Here is a 22,492-nt window from a genome sequence, read left to right as displayed (position 1 = left end):
CCAGGGATGGTGCAATCATCAATCCAGCTCACACACACCCATCGGAGAGTATGTCAGAGGGTTTTAGAAAGGGCAGGGCCAAGGGAAACTCATTGCTGCTTGTTTAGGTTATTTATTTAATTTTCGAACAAGTATAGGATTGTAATTTGTATAAGCATAACATAAGTAGAAAATAATGATAAAAGACAATAGGACAGCAGGACAGGGATGGTGGGCATGATGGTGCATTCATCCACGCCCCTTGCAGACCTCTTGGAAAGAGGGGAGGTCAGCGATGGACAGTCTGTGGTTGAAGATTTGGGGTTTGAGGAAAAAACCACAGTCAGGTGGTGCGTTCCAGATGTTGATTGCTCTATTGCTGAGGTTGTAGTTTCTGCAGTCTAGTTTGGAGCAGTTTGAGTTAAATTTGAAGCCTCCCACTCACATACTGACCATGTGGTATGCGCCTGGTCCATCCCAATGGGAAGCCAGGGCGACCATCTTCAGGAGGGCAGGAGGCAGCCGCCATCTTTGGCTCACCAAAAACAATGGGAAAGGTGTAAGCATCAATTGGTCAGCACCCCATTTGCTGGTCTTGTGGCAAACATTTAATCATCAGGGCAACAGTCAGACATTCGTATGCTTTGGGAGCCTCGTTACAATCCTTATAGTTTATGGTAACCTGTTTGATGCTATATTCTCCCAAGGGACTCTGCAAGGGCTCAGCATTGGCCTCTGAATGTCAGTACTTAAACTTTCTGGTAAGTTATATGATGCTGCATTCTCCTAAGGAGTCTGCAAGCATCAATGGGTCTGTCCTCTGACAAACATTAATCGGTATTTGCAGTAAGACACACACCGGCTCGGGAAGTCATGTTATTAATTAAGGAATGCAAAACAGCAAATTGGTAATAATAACCAAAATATTGGAATGTGCAGAGATGTGTAAAATGACAATGCAACTACAGGATAAAGAGGACATCGAATTTTATAAAATTTGAGAGAATTGGTATAAATGGTTGGAGTATAAAAAAAACTTTTTATTTGAAGATAGTCAAGCTACATTTAGGATTAATGGATAAACAGAAAAAAGCCATAGAAGATTATTTCAATATATGATTTCATAGGAAGATTATTATATGCACAGAGATTGAGAGATTCAATACTACCCATTATGGTGGAATGGTTGGTGAAGTTGACAGATTCTGCTCAATGGATGAATTGACTTCTTTGATTATAAAAAAAGTTATATTTATTGGCAGTTGGGAGTCTCCTACGGACCTTTATAAAAATGAAAAAAAAAATGAAATTGTGATGTATGTTTTAGTTAGTTAGGATAGCTTATAGAAATAAGAGTAGCGGTTAAAACATTTTTTTCCTTGAAATCTTTTTTTAGTAAAATTGCCAGTGTAAATTTGAAACATCCCATCATTTAGCACAATCTCAGAGCATTATAAGCCTATCTGTCTGTATTATATATGCAGCACACATGAAAATCAATTTTACTGATTAGCTGGAAGACCAGAGAAGTAATCTTTAAAATTTGCTTCTCCCTCAGCAAAACCTGCAACTTAAAACAAAAAACAAAAAATTCAAATGTTTCTAGTGAGATGACTGAAGAATGTCTACATAGGCAAGAATAATGAAGGAAAGTTTAGGATGGGTTTTGGTTTTTTTTGATATTAGGATAATTCAGTAGTGTAATCAGCAAATCTTAAATACTTCTAAAGATTGCAATATTAACCTGAAATTATTTTTCCCTTCTTTTAGTTACCAGGAGTGAACCCTCAGCTTGCCAGAGTTAATGAAGTCCTTAAAATAGACCTTTCCAATCTCATTCAAAAGGTGTGGTTGTGCCTGGTCAAGATGCACATATTTGGCTACATTTCCACATCCCAAATACCATTCTATTGTTTATCATGTTGCTTTGGATATTCATAAATTATTCCAATAAGCAGATATTCAAATGTGGAGGGTGTGCACAAAGTAAACTGTCTCTCTATTAATATTTTTTAGCATTTGGAGTTGAAATACAATAAGAAACACAATTTAATCTTATTTAGCACAAAGCAACTTACACATACATTTTTAAAAAATCATTTATTTAGAGCACCTACAGGTAGTCCTTGACTTACAATCACTTGTTTAGCAACCATTCAAACTTTACAATGGCACTGAATACAATAACCCTCACACTTAATGACTGTTAAGCTGTAGCAGCATCCTCAAGGTCATGTGATCAAAATTCAAGCGCTTGTATTCATCCATCAACGCGACCAAAGCAGTTTCCGTGCTGTAACCGGGCCTGAAACCCGACTGCTGGGGACCTAGATAATCGGCTTCTTCCAAGGATCGCTGGAGCTGGAGTGCCACCACCTTCTCGACAACCTTCCCCATAAAGGGAAGGTTGGAGACTGGCCAGTAGTTATTAAGTACAGCTGGGTCCAGGGAAGGCTTCTTGAGGAGGGGGCGCACGAGCGCCTCTTTATAGGATGATGGGAAGGATCCCCTCCCCAAGGAAGTGTTGATAATCTCCTGGACCCTGCTCCATGTCATCTCCCTGCTGGCCAAAACCAGCCAGGAGGGACACGGATCCAGTAAACAGGTGGCGGAACTCACAGCTCCAATGGCCTTGTCCACTTCATCAGGTGTCACCAGATCAAACTCTTCGCAGACAGATGGACAAGTACGGGCCCCAGTCACCTCAACTGACTCGTTGTCAGCCGACTCTGTTTTCCAATTGGAGTCGAGGTCCGCCCGTCTCTGAGCGATTTTATCAGCGAAAAACGTGTTAAAATCCTCGGCACTATTCTGTAAGGGCTCCCCAACTCCCCTCTGATTAAGAAGGGAGCGGGTCACCCTAAACAGAGTGGCCGGGCGGGATTCCGCTGATGCAATCAAGGCGGCATGATACGCGCATCTTGCCACCTTGAGTGCCACTTTGTAAGTCTTAATAAAAGCTCTTACAAGTGTTCGATCGGATTCAGACTTGTTCTTCCTCCATCGCTTCTCTAGACTTCTCTTCTGGCGTTTCAACTCCCAGAGCTCCTCGTTGAACCATGGAGCTCTAAGGGGTCTAGCGCCATGGAGAGGTCGCAGAGGCGCAATCCGATCGAGAGCCTCCGCTGCAGCCTTGTTCCAGGCTTCCACAAGAGACTCCGCCAAACTCTGGATGAGTGCATCTGGAATAACCCCAAGCGCAGTCTGAAAGCCCTCTGGGTCCATCAGGCGTCTGGGGCGGAACATCTTAGTTGGTTCCGCCTCCCTGCGGGGAAGGATTGGAGCCAGGAAGTCAAGCCATAGTAGAAAATGGTCTGACCATGACAAAGGCAATATTTCTAAGCCCCTTAGTCTCAGACCATTACTCAATTGCTCAGAGAGAAATACCAGGTCGGCTGCGTGCCCTCCCTCGTGAGTTGGACCCTGTATTACTTGAGTCAGGTCCATGGCTGTCATGGTGGCCATGAACTCCTGTGCCAGTCCAGAGGCTTCGCCGAGTGATGGCAGGTTGAAGTCCCCCAAGACAATAAGTCTGGGGAACTCCACCGCCAACCCGGCTACCTCCTCGAGCAGCACAGGCAGGGCTTTTGACACGCAGCTGGGAGGCAGGTATGTGAGAAACAAGCCCACCTGAACCCCTAAGTCCAACTTCATCAAGAGAGATTCGCAACCCGCAATCTCTGGAGCAATGAGTCCACGTAGGCAAAGGCACTCCCTGGCTATAATAGCCACTCCTCCCCCCCCTTCCCTGGGGTCGAGGTTGATGCCATATCTGAAACCCAGCTGGGCAAATTTCAGAGAGAGGAACTCCTCCCTCTGGGCCCAGCCAGGTTTCAGTAATACATGCCAGGTCGGCCTCCTCATCCAGGATTAGATCCCGGATGAGGAGAGCTTTATTTACCACCGACCTGGCATTAAGCAGCAGCAACCTGAGCCCAGGGCCAGAATTACACTCATCACCAGTACCCAAGGTTGACCTCACAGAGCCAGAACAAGGAATCGTTATTACACAACGATCCCTCGTTCCCCTGGAACGGCTAACTCTGTGGCCCCCGCCATATCTGCCTCTCCCCAGCAACACCGGGATGTTCTGACCCTCTGTCCCCCCAGAGATAGGTGCCTCCCCCCCTGGCATCCTCCTCGATCCACAGCTCACCTTGCCCAGGCTCTCCCCTTCCAGCCATTCCTTCCATGCCCCACCCTTAACATATCTGTAATTTTGTAAAAATGTTGTTCACCTTTATTGACTTTATTACCTGCATCTACATACTGTAGATGTACTTTCATGGACCACTGAAAGGAGGAAATGGCTCTAATGCTTTGCCCAAGTGTGTGATAGTCAGGTCACAAAACAGGCTTTTGAAGGATTGTCACAAAGAAAAGGAGGAATATATTTCACAAAGAAGCAGAAGGCAAAATAAGAAGCAGCAGTGGAAACTAAACAAAGAGAGAAGCAACCAAAAACTATGGAGATACTTCCTGACAGTGAGAACAATTAACCATGGAACTACTTGTCTCCAGACGTTCTGGGTGCTCGATCACCGGAAGTTTTTAAGAAAAACTGTACAGCCATTTCTCTGAAATGATATAGGGCCCCCACCCCAAGTGTTATTCTGCTATTCTGACCCTTTCCCAGGGCCTCCACTCAGATTTTGGCACCCTCAGTTTTTGGGTTTTTTTAAATTAGATTTGTATGCCGCCCCTCTCCGTAGACTCGGGGCGGCTCACAACAATAAAACAATTCATGACAAATCTAATAATTTAAAAACATTTAAAAACCCCATTATTAAGCAGACATACACACAAACATACCATACATAAATTGTATAGGCCCGGGGGAGATGTCTCAATTCCCCCATGCCTAGCGGCAAAGGTGGGTTTTAAGGAGTTTACGAAAGGCAAGGAGGGTGGGGGCAGTTCTAATCTCCAGGGGCAGCTGGTTCCAGAGAGTCAGGGCCACCACAGAGAAGGCTCTTCCCCTGGGACCCGCCAAACGACATTGTTTAGTTGATGGGACCCAGAGAAGTCCAACTCTGTTGGACCTAATCGGTCGCTGGGATTCGTGCGGCAGGAGGCGGCATAGTTCCCTCTAAGCTGAGCAGTGAGCAATCGCTCACTTAAAAATCATCATCAACTCAGAGTTTTTCAAACCTGCCCAGAAGCCGAGAGGGAAAGAGTGAGAGGGAAGGAGAGAGAGAGGAAGAGAGGAAGAGAGAGAAACAGATAGAAAAAAGAGAGGAAGAAAAAGAGAAAGAAAAAGAATGGGAGTAAGGAAGAGAGAAAGAAAATCAAAATCTAGTTTGAAACTAGCTCAACTATTTAAGTGGCATTTTGATATTGATAGAGTTGCCCTATTATGAGCTCACTGTTATAGACACACAGTACAGTATTTTATTTTGAAATTCTCTGAGGCAAAACAGGGTGGGGTTTTTTTTGTTTATTTGTTTGTTTGTTTATTTATTTATTTAATATTTCTGTGCGGCCCAGTCCCGAAGGGCCTGCCGCTCAGACACTATACTTTTCCGCCACCTCCAAAAAAAAATATTAGAGGGAACACTGAGAGGCGGTCCCGGAGATATTCTGTTCTGATGCCATGGAGGGCTTTATAGGTCATAATCAACACTTTGAATTGTGACCAGAAATTGATCGGCAACCAATGCAGACTGTGGAGTGTTGGTGTAACATGGGCATACCTAGGGAAGCCCATGATTGGTCTCCCAGCTGCATTCTGCACGACCTGAAGTTTCCGAACACTTTTCAAAGGTAGCCCCAGGTAGAGAGCATTACAGTAGTCAAATCTCGAGAATGCAGAATGCAGCTGCAAAGCAATCATGGGCTTCCCTAAGTATACCCATGTTACACCAACACTCCACAGTCTGCATTGTTTGCCGATCAGTTTCTGGTCACAATTCAAAGTATTGGTTATGACCTATAAAGCCCTTCATGGCATCGGACCAGAATATCTCCGGGATTACCTTCTGCCGCACGAATCCCAGCGACCGGTTAGGTCCCACAGAGTTGACATTCTCCAGGTCCCACCAACTAAACAATGTCGTTTGGCGGGACCCAGGGGAAGAGCCTTCTCTGTAGCGGCCCCGACCCTCTGGAACCAGCTCCCCCCGGAGATTAGAACTGCCCCCACCCTCCTTGCCTTTTGCAAACTCCTTAAAACCCATCTCTGCCATCAGGCATGGGGGAATTGAGACATCTCCCCCGGGCCTATACAAACCCCGGTATGGTTGTTTGTATGTTTGCTTTTAATAATGGGTTTTTTAGTGTTTTTTAAATTATTATATTTGTTGTACATTGTTTTATTGTTGCTGTGAGCCGCCCCGAGTCTATTGATCAATCAATCAATCAATAAACAAACCAAAATTTTTACTACTGGTTCACCCAAACTGCCCCGAACCAGCTGAATCATACCACTGAATCTAGAGTAAGAATGTGCCCTTATTCTGTTTGCAATTTAGTTTAGTTTCTAAAATTAAAATGAAGCGATAATGTACAGAGTTACATTAACAAGGATTAGAAATACAGAAATAAATGCAATGTTTTGTAATTGAGATATTGATGGATGTGTTCATTCCAGGGTTATGCAGCATTTAATGATACTCCTGAACTAGTACGGGATCAAACAAGGAATATTTTATCAGGTAAGGAAGATTAAGGGATTAATTTGTTGATTGCAAAAGTTTGTGATTGGGATACAGCACTGAATGGAAAAATGAGAAATAATGAGAAAGAAACCATTAAAACATAGGCCTATTATTAAATAGATGCTAGATATATTGTGGGGTCCTTGAGCTTGGTTGTTTTCTTGCAGATATTTCATCACCAAAACTAACATCTTTAGCACTGATGATTTTGCCTAGAATGAAGCATCTGCAAAAAAGCAACCAAGCTCAGAGAGCACCAAGGATCCCATAGTTCAATCCTGATCTACAAATATTCTCTTCCATTGATATATCAAAGTTTGATGATTCTGAGTTCTGTATTTTACAATCATAGGCATCAGCATAATCTTTGTTACTTAGAATTTGAGTGTTTTTGCTCATGTGACACATAAAATCATAGCAAAGCTGTGTGAAAAAGCTATCAAGGGTAGCAATAAATAGAGAATAGGGGAGTTTGAAATAGTAATAATTAGTAATAATTTATCTATGTAAATCTGATTCCTGATTTAGTCTGTGAGATTTCCATGGCCTGAAGATTTCCTTTTGAAAAAAATAGTCATAGTGTCTGCTCAGGAATAAGGTGCTCTCATGAGCTCCTAAGATGGAAGTTGCTGAAGAGGCAATAACCAAATATGAACAGTGCTTGGAGCATGGTGATTCACAATATTTCTTAGCAGATTCTTCTATTGATCTCCCTGCTTGATGTGTGTGGTTTATTAGTGCCAGCCTATTTACAATTATTCCCCAAAACAAAGGCCAATCAGAACATTATCCACGAACGACCAGATGGGTTAACAAATGGCTGATTAGCCATACTCAATGAGTAGTCCTCAATGGGTCTAAGAGTACATGGAAGAAAGTATGCAGCAGGGAACCACAAAGTTCTGTCCTAGGCCCAGTACTCTTTAATATCTTCATAAATGACCTAGATGAGGGAATATATGGGGAACTAATCAAATTTGCAGGTGATACTTAGCTGGCAGGAATAGCTAAAAGAGGACAGGCTCAAAATCCAGATGGATTTGGACAGACTTGAACATTAGGCTCTATCTAATAAAATGAAATTCAATGCAGAAAAAAGTAAAGTCCTACACTTAGATAAGAAAAACCCAAAATATACTTATAAACTGGGTGAAACCACACTCAATAGCAGTGATTGCAAGAGGGATCTTGGAGTCCTACTAGAGAACCAGCTAAACATAAGCCAACAGCAGCCAAAAAAGCCAATGCAATCCTAAACTGCATTAATAGAGGGATACAATCTAAGACTAGGAGGTACTAATACCACCCTATAAACCACCTTAGGTAGAGTACTGCATCCAGTTTTAGTCACCACACAACAAAAAAGACATTGAAGCACTAGAGAAAATGCAGAGGAGAGCAACCAGGATGATTAGGGGACTGGAAATTATAACATAAAAAAGTGATTGCAAGAACTGGGCAAGGAGAGCCTAGTAAAGAGAAGGATCAGGGGAGACATGATAGCAGTGTTCCACAGAGAGGAGGTGGTCAGGCTGCTTTCCAGGGTACAAGAAGGCCAGACAAGGAATAATGGATGGAAACTGACCAAGGAGAGATTCAACCTCGAAATAAGGAAAACTTTCTGACAGTGAGAGCGGTCAACCAGTGGAACAGCTTGCCTATGCAGGTTGTGAGAACTCCAACACTTGAGACCTTCAAGAGGAAATTGGACTGCCATCTGTCTGAAATGGTTTAGGGATTCCTACTTGAGTGCAGGGTTGGACTAGATGGCTTACAAGATCCTTTCCAACTCTAGTAATCTGTAATCGGTAAACTCTAAAAATAATATTGTTAAAGAGTGGTATTGATTTACCATAAGTTGTTGCTGAGGTACATGACAATCTAAAGGAAAAAGGTGAAGAAATGTGGTCTATCTTGAGGAGCAAGGCTGATGTAGGGAAAGGTTTGAATAAAGCATATGAAGGCCCTGATATGTCCTTCTCATCTTTCCATGCTTTAACGTAAAAAGTAAAAATAATGTACAAAACTATGGTATAGAATGTATGTAAAATGGTTTATTATAGAATTCTTTATTGGCCAAGTGTGATTGGACACAAGGAATTTGTCTTTGGTGCATATGCTATCAGTGTACATAAAAGAAAAGGGACATTTGTCAAGAATTATGAGGTACAACACTTAATGATTGTCATAGGGGTCAAATAAGCAATGAAAAAACAATTAATATTAATAAAAACCTTAAGGATACAAGCAACAAGTTACAATCATACAGTCATGTGGGAGGAAATGGGTGATAGGAATGATGAGAAAAAAATAGTAGTAATAGTAGTGCAGACTTAGTAAATAGTTTGAAAGTGTTGAGGGAATTTGTTTAGCAGAGTGATGGCGTTTGGGAAAATACTGTCTTTGTGCCTAGTTGTCTTGGTGTGCGATGTTTTGAGGGTAAGAGTTGAAACAGTTTAGGTCCAGGATGCGAGGGGTCAGTAAAAAGTATTGACTCGTGCAGTATTTTATTTTTATTTATTTATTTATTTGTTTATTTGTTTTGTCACATACTGGTGATATACAAAGACATAATATTTATATACATGATACTAGTAAAAGAGAAACATTAGGACAGGGAATGGAAGGCACTCTGGTACACTTATGCACGCCCCTTACTGACCTCTTAGGAATCGGGAGAGGTCATCAGTGAATGAACCTAGGATTTTAAGTCTAGTAGCGTAGAGTATTCTGTTATGAGTGGAGGAGTGGAGGGCTCATCTAGTAAAGTATCTCTGGATATTTTCTAGGGTGTTTATGTCTGAAATGTGGCGCAGGTTCCAGACAGATGAGATGTATTCAAGGATTAGTCTGACGAAAGTTTTGTATGCTCTGGTTAGTAGTGTGAGATTACCGGAGCAGAAGCTACGTAGGATTAGGTTAACAACTCTTGAAGCCTTTTTGGCGATGTTGTTGCAGTGGGCTTTGGCACTTAAGTCATTTGATATGAGTATTCCAAGGTCTTTAACGGAGTGAGAGTTGTCTGCAAGGTCTTGTTTATTCAGCTTGTATTTGGTGTTCTGATTGAGTATACAGGTCCTCAATGGAAGGCAGGTTGGCAGCAATTGTTTTTTCTGCAATTCTGATTATCCTCTGAAGTCTGTGTTGGTCTTGTTGAGTTGCAGAAACAAACCAGACAGTTATAGAGGTGCAGATGACAGACTCAGTGATTCCTCTGTAGAACTGTATCAGCAGCTCCTTATGCAGTTTGAGCTTCCTGAGTTGGTGCAGAAAGAACATTCTTTATTGTGGTTTTTTGGTTCTCTTTATTATCAGTTCTCAGGTATTTCAACTCAAGAAAGGGTTGAATATTGCTTTACACTTTCTATATGAATTAATTTCCTTTCCAGTAAATTTCCTATTCATATAAACTTTTTATATTTATTCCCAAATTAACATTTGAAATCCTTCAAGAACCAGGAAAATTCCTTTTTAGGTTTAGATTTGCCCTGTGAACTGTTGGTTGACCATTCCAGATATAATTTTAGTAATTTATAACTTCTTTTCATGAGCTAAGCCCTTGCATGCTATAACGAAAACCAAAGAAAGTGTTTATTAACAACCTCTTCTATTTTCATTCTTGCATATGGATCCGTTCTGCCATTATAAGCAGCTGTACCTCGTAAGTTTTGAAAGATCATGAAAATAATGTATATGTAAACATATGCATGCTTTGTCAAAAAAAGTGAAATTATTCCCAAAATGTCTTTTTCAACCAGGACGATATTAAAAGCAGAGCAGGACTTCTGCTTAATATACATTACGTAGAAGTCCTATTGCTTTTGTGGAAATTGCATGCCACTTTCTGCCTACTGAAAAAATGTGTTATTTCTCATAGCAAAGTTTTAAAATGCCAGTTATAGGCAGTGCTGATATCCAAATTATTTTTAATTAAAGGGAAACTCTATAATTAGCCTGCCACTAAGGGGAAAAAATCAGATTTTATATCAGCAACCTAATTAATATTGATATACAAGTCAGGTATTGCTTGCAATGTAGATGAAGATGTGGTCAAACACATACACAGTGTGTGTGTGTGTATTGCTGATAATGAAAAGGAAGGGAGACTATCATAGATCTATTTTGGGCTTATTTGCCTTCATCACATAGCCATACCCTTACTGGGATTTGAACCTGGGCCTCTGCCTTGTAAGGCAGTGGCCTTAGCCTCTAGGCTACAGGCTCACCTCCTATATCAACTTGTACCAGGGAAGGGTTATGTGTGATTTTTTTGTTAAGTCACCCTGGTGTACGGGAGGTGTCTGTCTCTGTGTGTGTGTTTGTGTTCTGCAATGTGTGCATTTATTCTTCTTGCGGAACACAAAAATGCAGTAAAAAAAGAAGAAACAACTTCCTTCCTTTTCCAGCACATTAAAAAAACAGGACATGAAATTGACTTCAAAAAACTAAATTAATCTCCAAAACAGAACACCTATAACAAAAGAATAATGATGGAAGCCCTAGAAATAGAAAAACGTCCCCTCAATATGAATAACGTGATGACACATCCCACCTACCAGAAATTTGGAAGCCCGTCCTAACCAAAAAAAATATCACAATCATAACTCTACCAGGTCAATCATCTAACTAAATGTGATTCTACCAACCAATCAAATCATACACAGTCATGCAATCTACTTGCAACATTTGAACCAGAACTCCACCCCCACCACTATTTATAAGGAACAAATGGCAGTTGCAAACAAACCATATTCAGAGCAGCATGAAACCAATAACTTCAGCCTGATGATGGCGAATGTGATTTCGCCAAAATGTCGCAAACACACTCAAAATATTGCATAGGGAAAAACCTGAACTAATACACAATTAAATACATCTAGTTTCATCCCTAAAACTACCAGCTCATTTCTTTCTCATAAGTTCCTGGTAGATTTTCTTGAAGGCAAAAGATAAAAGACTTTGAAGGGCATTCAATTTCACAGAGAGACTTAATACATCACTTTTAGCAGATTCTAGGAACTGATAAGGTTTAAAATTTTACATTTCAATACATATTGACAGTTATGGCCCTTCTTATTATAAAGATTTAGTAGAACTGCCATATTCTTTGCAGCTCCATATTGATATGCAAGTCAGGTATTGCTTGCAATGCAGATGAAGATGCTGGTCACACACACACACATACGTACATGTACATGTAAATGTATACATATATATAAGTATATACAGTGGTACCTGTTGTATCCTTGTAAATAGTTTGGTTCCATGTGGAAACGCTGTCTGAGCGAGAATCAGGAAGTCGCTCCTGATTGGCTCAGACGCGGCTGCTCTCTCTCTGGCGGGAACCGCAAATGTATAAAAGAAGCGGTTTCTCCCAGGTAGAGCAGACGGTATCCGCTGAAGTCACTTACCTTACTGAGCTGAAATAAAGGAACCGTTCTCACCTAACCCTGTCTCTGGGTCTACTTCACTGGCGACGACGGACAGAAGAACCACGTGTGCAGAATGAACAACCTACAGATCGGCCGGGCTCCCGAGTTCTTCGACCCGGAGAAATCCTCCTGGGACGCCTACATAGCCAAGTTCGAGATCTTCCTCGAGGCAGCGGGAATAAGGGACGCCGACGCCGAACGAAAGCGGGCCATCTTCCGGAACTACTGCGGTCCAGAAATCTTCGACCTCGCCCAGACACTCACCGACCCGCTGCCAGCCAAACCCGTCGCTTGGGACGTCCTGCAAGCCAAGCTCGCGAGCCATTTCAAGCCAACGAAACCAGCCGTCGTTTTCCGGCACCAATTTTCCAGAATGGCTCAGCTCGAATTGGAATCCATCAATCAATTCGCAACGCGACTTCGAACGGTGCTTGCAAAATGCAAGTTTGATAACCCGGAAGCTCACCTCACCGATGCCTTAATCTTCGGCATGAGAAATGCCACGGTCAGGAACAAACTCCTCACCGAAGACGAGCCGACCCTACAGGCAGTAATCAAGCTGGCTCAAACCGCAGAGGTCGCCGACGCTGCTGCCAAGGAACTGAAGGAGCACAACAAGCGGGAGGTCATCACCAAGATCGACTCCACGTTTTCCCGCGGCGAGGCCCCAGACGACCTCAGCCCACCAGCTCCCAACGAGGACAGCTGTTTCCTGCTGCAACAGGACCAGCCAAGACATCCCAGGTACCCTCGCCCCGTCGCCCCCTGCGCCGGCTGCCGAGGAAACCATCCGCGCCAACGATGCCCTTTCCGGGACGCCATTTGCCGCCGCTGCAACCGACGCGGCCATATTGCCGAAGCCTGCAGAGCAGCTGTGCCTGAACAAGCCTTCTCCACCCCATGTCCTCACCGTTTCCAGAATCAAACACCTCAACCGCACAAAAACCAGTCCTTCCGGTTTTCCGGCCGCAAGAACTACCCAACCGCTAACCGCAACTACTCAAGAGGTAACAATCAATTTTCCGTGAATAACACGGCAACAAAAAATGGGGGCAAAATTGTAATTTCCCTCTCCAAGCAACCTGCTAGCCTTGCTTTATGCATCCACCACCTCGGGGTGTCTTCAGAGACCTCGGACGCACCATTTTCTAGCAGAAGAGATGGGGGAAAGGTGGAGACCCCACACAACAAAGCCTGGCTCCAATTCCCTTGCAATCATCAGAGCCTGCAAACTTAAAAGCTCTTGTTTTGTCGGAAATGTTTTGTGAGAAGAGGCAAAAAAATCTTGAACGCCCGGTTCGTATCTCAAAAAGTTCGTATGTAGAGGCATTTGTAAGTAGAGGTACCACTGTATACACACACACACACACACACACACACAAACATATACATGCATGCATACATAATACATATATAGATTTAGTAGAACTGCCATATTCTTTGCAAGTCCATATCTCCATAAGAAGACTCTATTACCAACATATAGGTAAAACCAGTAAAGGGCAGCCATTTGCGGCCCTACTGGAATGCTCTGGTGGGGCGGAGTGCACGTGCGTGCATGAACGCACACACACCTTCACCTTCCTGCGCATGCGCAGGATGAATTGGCTGCTGCTTGGAGGGCAAGGAGAGCAGGGCAGACAGAGTGCCCCTCTGGTGAGTGAGATCCTCTCTCCTCCTCACCCAACTCTGCACAGGTATAAGATGTCACAGTCCGGAATGGAATGAGGGAGGGGGCGGGTGGAGGTGATCTTACTTGTGCAGGGAAGATGGAGGATGTTGCTCAGCGGAAGGGCCCTCTGTCTATTCCCCTTGCCCTCCGCTGCTGCAGCCGATTTGTCCAGGCTTGGTGGAGAGTGGCGTGCCGCTGGGCCCGGATCCAAATTAATCAGTTGCAGCAGCGGAGGGCAATGGGAACAGACAGACCACCCCTCCGCCGAGCAACATCCTCCATCCTCCCTGCACAAGTAAGACCACCTCCGCCCACCTCCCTATCTCATTCCATTCCAGACCGCAATGTCTTACCTGTGCAGAAGTGGGCGAGGAGGAGGGAAGATCTTGCTCGGTGGAGGGGTGCCCTGTCTGCTCCCATCACCTGCCGAGCAGCAGCTGATTTGTCTGGGGAGAGCGGTGCTGGGCAAGGCCTCCAGCACTGTGCTCCCGAAGGCCACGACTGGTAGTGATGGAGCTATGCGCGTAGCTCCATTTCTGCCAGTGGAATGGCATTCCATGCCATCCCACCTCTTACCCACCCCGGGTTTCACACCAGAATGTTTGGACCCATTTTATTTTATTTTTATTTTTTGCTATTGAAGATACATATCTCAATTCAGAAGTAGAATTCTTTCCATGTAAATGTAAGACTGTTGAAAAACAAAACAAAACAAATGAACTGGTTTAGACATGCCTAAATATATTAACTTGTGTGGAAATATTTGGATGATTGAAACAGAGTGATTTAGAAGTACAGTTCAATTCATGCCGTATTCTCAGTAAGGTCAAGACCATGAGAATACTCCAAAAAATACTCCTTCTCCTCCTCAAACAGGCACTCATCAAGAACTTAATTATTTTTTTCTTCCTCATGCATATGCTTGATTGGCATTAGACTTCTTGGTCTCATCGCATTGCTCTCAATAGCTCAGATGTTTCATTGCCCAGTTGCCAGTCTTCCTGCTTCCCAGGGTCATCTCACCCTTCCCTTGCTTCAAGGTCCTCCCTCTTATATTATTTTCTTCCTCAAATTTCAAAAGAACTCTTGATTACTCTGGGCTCCAATTAGACTGAAAATATTAAGTAAAGATGAGCAGATTAGAGTTGAGGCCAGAGCATCAAGAGGACAAGTGCTGGAGGCCTGTTTCACTTGAAAATGCTTCTAGCTTTTACATGTTCTGAATAATTTAAAGTAAAATAATAATACCAAGCAGTAAGAAAATAGGTGATCAGAATACTTTGATTTACTAGAAAAGGTAATGAATGAGCAGAATGAATCAGATTCAAATGTTTTAGCCAAATCACTGTAACTATTGAAGTCCCATGTTGAATTGCATTTAGGTTGCAGATGCTGTCATATTTTATTAGGTAGGCTTTTGATCATGGGAGCAGACACAGACTTGTCTCCTTGGTGAGAATAAGGCTGTTGTTTAATTGGAATGAACATTGTGCAGTAGAAAGATTGCACAAACCTAAGCATTGCATCCATATGTGAGTTTGCAATATTAAAGGCTTGCTTTTAGATAATCCAATAAGTCCTTTTTGTTTGTGGCAAATCATTTTGTGGCAAGTATAATTGAAATCCTTAACATGCATTCATCCTTTTCAGATATAAAAAGTGTCCTGGAAAATATTGGTTCAAACATCACAGCCTTTACTAAAAAGCTTCCCATTCAGAAGATTCTAACAGATTTTACAGTATATCTCACTCAGAGTGAAGCATACGTTGAAGATTATTTTCCATTAGTGGAGCAATATGATTTCTACAGGTATGTGCATATTATTTTGATGAAAAAATGCAGAAGTTATTCTACAATACTAGTAAAACTGTTACTTCGAGTGGAAGAAAGAGGATGCCTATTATATAGTGAAAGTGGTTAGTCATACCTAGCTAAGTGGGAGAAATATAGCTGCGAGTATGATGCAAGTACACAATGAACTGTAGAAAAACATGCAAGGCAGCAGTATTCAAAGCCAAAACATTTTAGGTCTGTTTTATACTTCAGATACATTTAAATTAGTATAAACTGCATATAATTTCAGCTGCTTTGTTCTGCCCCATAAACTGGAAGCACTTGAAATTAGACATCTTGGAGTCTAATTCTGAAATAGGCTTCTCATACCCAGTGAAAAGACTAATTAGTAATTTTATCCAGAAAATGGGTAATCATAGTTAGGTTTTCAGTGGAGGGGGAGGCAAAAGAACAATGATCAGGATCCAAGAAGTGAAGAATTATTATTAGTGATGGGCGAACCCAAAGAAGTTTGGGTTCGGCGGATTCGGGCAAACTTTGCAAAAAATTTGGGTGATGTCACCGAACCCCGAACTTTTTAAAAATAGAGCTGCAGAAGGCAGCCCTGTGGTTGCCCACAAATTAAATTTGCAAGAGGGTGAACGGGGACGCAGAGTAGCAGGGGGGGGGGCAACAGCAGCTACCCCCCAGCTTTTACCCAGCAATCCGATATGCGGCAGGCATCACCTTTTTCACAGTAATCCCGTGTGATGGAAGGCCATGCGCTCTGTGGTGCTATCGATCTCTGGCTGCTGTGACCAGTAGTAGCAGCTTGAGGTTTCAGTTTACACAGAAAAAGGAAAGGTAGAGAAAGAAGGTGGCCCTGTGGTTGCCCACAAATTAAATTTGCAAGAGAGTGAACAGGGGGACGCAGAGTAGCAGGAGAATGCAACAGCAGCCACCCAGCAGATTTTCAAAAGTAATCCCATATGCGGCAGCCACCCACCAGCTTTTACCCAGCAATCCAATATGCAGCAGGCTTCACCTTTTTCATAGTAATCCCGTGTGATGGAAGGCCATGCGCTCTGTGGCACTATCGGTCTCTGGCCACTGTGACCAGTAGTAGCAGCTTGAGCCTTCAGGTTATGGGTGATTTCAACATGCCTGATGTTGACTGGAATATCCCCAGTGCCCTTACATGCAAAAGTAAGAATATAGTAGAGGCCTTTACAGGAGCAGCTCTGGCACAGCTGGTTAAGACACCAACTAGAGGGGAGAATATTCTAGATTTAGTTTTTACGAATGGGAATTGGGTTTCAGATGTCAAGGTGGGAGAAAATTTAGGTTGCAGTGACCATCTATGTTTGTGGTTTGATGTAAAAACTGATTGTGAGCAATCCTATACTGCAACCAAAGTATTGGATTTCAGAAAAACAAATTTTAATGCAATGGGAGAATATTTAGATAATGAATTAAAGGGGAGGGATAAAATGGCAGGAGCGAGCATCCAGTGGACTGTATTAAAAAAGGCCATCTTAAAAGCCACTGGACTGTATATAAATAACTGTATGTAAATAACTAAAGGTAAAAGGAAGAAGAAACCGCTATGGTTTAGCAATGGATGCTTGGCTGCATAGCTAGAGGTATAACAAGCAGGAAGAGGGAGATTATGATCCCGCTATATAGAATGCTGGTTAGACCACATTTGGAATACTGTGTTCAGTTCTGGAGACCTCACCTACAAAAAGATATTGACAAAATTGAACGGGTCCAAAGACGGGCTACAAGAATGGTGGAAGGTCTTAAGCATAAAACGTATCAGGAAAGACTTAATGAACTCAATCTGTATAGTCTGGAGGACAGAAGGAAAAGGGGGGACATGATCGAAACATTTAAATATATTAAAGGGTTAAATAAGGTCCAGGAGGGAAGTGTTTTTAATAGGAAAGTGAACACAAGAACAAGGGGACACAATCTGAAGTTAGTTGGGGGAAAGATCAAAAGCAACATGAGAAAATATTATTTTACTGAAAGAGTAGTAGATCCTTGGAACAAACTTCCAGCAGATGTGGTAGATAAATCCACAGTAACTGAATTTAAACATGCCTGGGATAAACATATATCCATCCTAAGATAAAATACAGAAAATAGTATAAGGGCAGACTAGATGGACCATGAGGTCTTTTTCTGCCGTCAGACTTCTATGTTTCTATGTTTCTATGTTACACAGAAAAAGGAAAGGCGGAGAACGAAGGCGGCCCTGTGGTTGCCCGCAAATTAAATTGAGAGACAGCTCTAGTGGCCTTGTCTTGCATAGAAAAAGGAAAGGCAGAGAAAGAAGGCGGCCCTGTGGTTGCCCACAAATTAAATTTGCAAGAGGGTGAACAGGGGGATGCAGAGTAGCAGGAGGACGCAACAGCAGCCACCCACCAGATTTTGCACAGCAATCCTGTGTGATTGGAGACTGAACACTGAGGGTTTTCGGTCCATGTGTGATCTAGCACCTTGTCATTATCCCTGGCATCTTCTTCCACCGACTCCTCCCCGCTAGCCTTACTCTCAGACTCTACATTGCAGTAAGCTGCAGGATCGGTGATCTGGGTCTCATCATCCTTCCCAGATGATGCCCTGGGCACCTCCTCTTTCTCTTGTTCTGTTGCCATGGCTGGATGGCTTTGCACACTGGACAAGAATGGCACACTGGCAAATTGCAACTGGTGGAGAGAGAACACAAACTGTGTTTGTCAAACCCAAACCAGAACATTACATCCCATTACTATGAGTCTGCATATCTCAGATTTACAAACGGTGACAGTTCTGGGAGGGAACATAGTTTATAGTTTATTAGAGTTGTATACCGCCCCTCTCCAAAGACTCCCTGCATTTAGGCTCCCTGCAACTATTTTTCCAAAACAATTTTTTTCTTCCTGGCCAGGTGCACAGTATAGCCATTGACTGGATTCGAACTCAGGATACACTAAAAGTTTTCCCATGAAAATACACATGGATATCTCAGATTTTCAATAGGTGACACAACTTGGAAGGAACATCCATTTAGGCTCTCAGAACAAATCTGTGCAAAAAATAGGTTTATTGAACAAACTTTAGTCAAACACAAACTATGCCCAAACTTTCACCATAAAAATATAACTGACTATACACACATAACATGAATTTTACAACTGTGAGGGTGGTGGTGGTGGTGGTGGTGGTAGCGAATGCTCTAACCCTTCACTCAGGTGGTGGCACAGCAATATCCTCTGTGATCCATGCCTGGTTCATTTTAAGAAATGTCAGTATGTCAACGTTGTCTGTGGATAGGCGGATCCTTCTGTCAGTGATGACCCCTCCTGTGGTACTGAACACACGCTCTGACACGACGCTTGCCGTAGAGCAGGCCAGCACTTCCAGGGCATAGAGGGCAAGTTCTGGCCACGTGTTCAATTTACCTACCCAAAAATTGAAATTGGTGGAGCATCGCTAAGAACCATCATGCACATGGACAGGTGCATGTGGGTCACGTGATGCCTTCTGCTATGGGCCATCACATCCAAGGGTGGTGGATCTGTGTGGATGTTGAATATGACATCATGCATATTTGCAATGTCTGACAATGACCACCCCTCTGCGGTGCTGCCAGTGTCCCTGCTGCATTGCTGACTGCATCCTACTCTGCGTGCCACGACTGGGCATTCCAATTGTTGTGGGAACTCTTCCAATAGTCCGTCCACGAGCACACGCTTGTACTCGCGTATTCTGTGCTCCCGCTTGGGCGCTGGTATGAAGGAGGTGATGCTGTCCTTATAACGGGGATCCAGCAGGGCGGTCACCCAGTAACTGGCAGAGTTGAGGATGCGGGCTACCCTGGGGTCATTCCGCAGGCACTGGCCATGTAGTGGCTCATGTGAGCCAGGCTGCCCGGAATCAAGGCGATGTTTTCAGCAACAGATCTCTCCTCCTCCACTTCCTCCTGCTCCCCCCTCCAGCCACGCTCCATTGGTGCCCGTGAGCTGCACTGGGGGATGCCCTGCTGCAAGTCCTCCTCCTCCTCCTCCTGCCCCAAAACTCTACACTGGCTGGACAGCGGAGTACCTGGCTGCTGTCGGCACAGCCGCCCACCCTGCGAGACATGGATTTGCTGGGAAAATGGGCCTTCCTCCTCCTGCTCCTCCTGTTCCGCTTGCTGCTCTGTTTCCTCCTGTCGTACATCCTGCATGGCCTGAAGGGTTTTTTTCAGTAGGAAAAGCATGGGGATGGTAGCACTGACAACGGAATTGTCAGCGCTGACCATATTAGTGACATACTGGAAGCCATGCAGGATGGAACAAATGTCCCTCATGGAGGCCCACTCATTGGGGGTAAAGTGCTGTGGGTCTGCACTTCTACTGGACTGGGGGTTATGAAACTGGTAATCCACTATTGCCTGCTGTTTCTCACATACCCTTTCAAGCATATGCAGCGTGGAATTCCACCTGGTTGGCAAATCGCAGATGAGGCGGTGAGTGGGAAGGCCAAAGTTCTTCTGCAGGGAAGATAGGCGAGCAGCAGCATGGTGGGAACGTCGAAAGTGCACGGACACCACACGCACTTTACTCAGCAGCACCAACATGCCCGGATAATTGGCCAGGAACTTCTGCATCACCAGGTTGACCACATGCACCATGCAAGGGATGTGCGTCAACCCCGGTTGGCCCAAGCCTGCCACAAGGTTCCACCCGTTGTCGCACACCATCTTCCCTGGATTCAGGTTCAGCGGCAACAACCACTCATCTGTGTGCCCCTGGATGCCGGTCCATAGCTCCTGGGCAGTGTGTGGTCTCTTGCCCAAGCAGATGTTTCAGCACCACGTGCTGCCATTTACCTATGGCCATTCTGAAGTAAGAGGTTACCGGGCTGCGCTTACTGGATGTGGAGGAAGAAGATGGGGAAGCAGAGTAGGAGGCAACAGCAGGCACTGACTGATGTCCAGTAATCCTGGGTGGTGGAAGGATATGCGCAGAACTGCTTCCCGCCTCATTCCTGGCCACCACTACATTCACCCAGTGGGCAGTGAGAGAGATGTACCGGCCCTTGCCATGTTTATTGGTCCACATGTCGGTGGTGAGGTAGAGGCAGGAACTGACAACATTTTGCAGTGCACACCGAATTTTCTCCACTACATGTTGGTGCAGGGCCGGGATGGCCTTGCCTGAAGAATAATAGCAGCTGGGAATGGAGTATTGTGGGACAGCCAATTTAACAAATTTCCTGAAACTTGGTGACTCCACCAGGCGGTAGGGTAGCATTTCAAATGCCAGCAGCTGTGAAATGCTGGCATTTAGGGCCAGGGCTCATGGGTGGGATGGGCCGAAAAGTTTGAGGGATGGACAGCTGATGAATGCTTCCCTGGGACGGTGTAGACATACTTGGCGATGGTGCTGCCGGTGTTGGTGGTGCTGGTGCTGCCGTTGGTGTTGGTGGTGATCCATCATTGTCCCTTTGGGGAGAGACAGGTGACCTTGTTGTTGGGGGGGGGCATTGGCAGTGGCTGAGGCAGCCACAGCAGAAGAGGAAGACCCAGGCGTTTGAATACTTTTAAGGTATTGTCTCCACCGAACGTCTTGTTTTGAAATCAGGTGCCTGGTCATGCAGCTGGTGCTGAGATTATTAAGATCTCTCCCTTGCTTCAGGGACTGGTGGCAGAGATTGCAAATGACCTTTTTCTTGTCTTCTGTTAACTGCTTGAAAAAATGCCATGCTGGTCAGATTCTTTGTGACACATGAGGTGTGCTCGGCCCCTGGACACGGTGGGCAGTAGTACCAGCAGACTGAGCGCTGAGGGTTTGCAGCCTTCTCCCTCCATTTCTGCTGGCTGCCTGGGGCTGTGGGACTACCACAGCCTCTTCCTCCTCTGAACTCTGTTGGCCTTCAGTCCACGTGGGATCTAGCACTTAAGTCATCTTCTTCCACTGACTCCTCCCCACTAGCCTTCTTCTCAGACTCTACATTGCAGTAAGCTGCAGGAGCAGGGATCTGGGTCTCATCATCACTGATTGTGGTCTTTCCTGATGATGCCATGGACACCTTCTCTTTCTCTGGCAGAAGTTCCTGGCTATCCGGAAGCCCAAAGTCTGCAACTGCGGATTGGGCAGGTGGACGCCCCATGGCATCCCAGTTGCAAGTTTCAGAGAACAGCATTAAAGACTCCGCTGCTTCTGGGTGAGACGGCCTTGCTGCTTTGGAGGGGGTGATGACTCAGGCATTGAACATGCAAATGTGGTGGAGTGTGTAGAAGGCAATAACAAGAAAAGGTAGTGCTGCATATCATATCATCTCCAACTTCTTCTTGCATCAAACCCAGGCGCCTGCTTGCATCAGAGGAAGGGGTAGGAGATGCAGATGTTACACGCCCCCTACCTGCCCCTGCAGCACTAGCTCCATCACCACCACCACCACCACCACCACCACCACCAGCATGGCCATGTCCCTTTTTCGTGGCTTTCTTCATGTTTGAAGGCCTGCAGTGACACTGGTCCAAGGAACAGATGAAGGTGCAGCGTTCAGGTGGAACTAGAATTAGAGAAACAATGCCCTGTAAAACTTAAATGCCCAGGCAACAGTAGAGCCTTTGTATTAAACAGAAAAACATCAAAATCACAGATACATGAAGTGGCCCCGTGTTTGACCCAAAATTAAATTAATAGAGAGCACTAGAAGCTTCAGATTAGATAGAAGAAAGAGATGCAGAGATAGGAATTGGCCCTAAATTGACAGAGCTCTAGTGGCTTTTTTATATATATAGAAAAAAAGGAAATGCACCGAAAGAAATTGAAAGAAAGTGGCCCAGAGGTGGACCCAAAAATACGAGTGCCAGAGGTCAGTAGCGAGACAAAAGTGTCCGTCCACCCCTTTTTATGTATTTATTTATTTATTCGATTTTTATGCCGCGATTCTACTTAGAGTCTGGGCGGCTTTCAACATGATAGCCATTGTACTTTTT

General features: G+C 44.3%; 1 protein-coding gene across 1 annotated transcript in view; it reads left to right on the top strand.

Annotated features, from left to right (window-relative positions):
- PROM1 (prominin 1) overlaps positions 1 to 22,492 on the top strand; it is a 541,566-nt gene that overhangs the window by 357,681 nt on the left and 161,393 nt on the right. The window contains exons 10-12 of the mRNA XM_070757376.1: positions 1,750 to 1,824; positions 6,569 to 6,632; positions 15,390 to 15,549. Of these exons, the coding sequence (XP_070613477.1) occupies positions 1,750 to 1,824; positions 6,569 to 6,632; positions 15,390 to 15,549 (299 nt within the window). The remainder of the gene's footprint in view (positions 1 to 1,749; positions 1,825 to 6,568; positions 6,633 to 15,389; positions 15,550 to 22,492) is intronic.

This window comes from Erythrolamprus reginae, chromosome 7 (assembly GCF_031021105.1).
Source record: "Erythrolamprus reginae isolate rEryReg1 chromosome 7, rEryReg1.hap1, whole genome shotgun sequence".
NCBI classification, from domain to species: Eukaryota; Metazoa; Chordata; class Lepidosauria; order Squamata; family Dipsadidae; genus Erythrolamprus; species Erythrolamprus reginae.
Note: the sequence above shows the minus strand (reverse complement) of the source record. Positions and strands in the feature narration are given on the sequence as shown.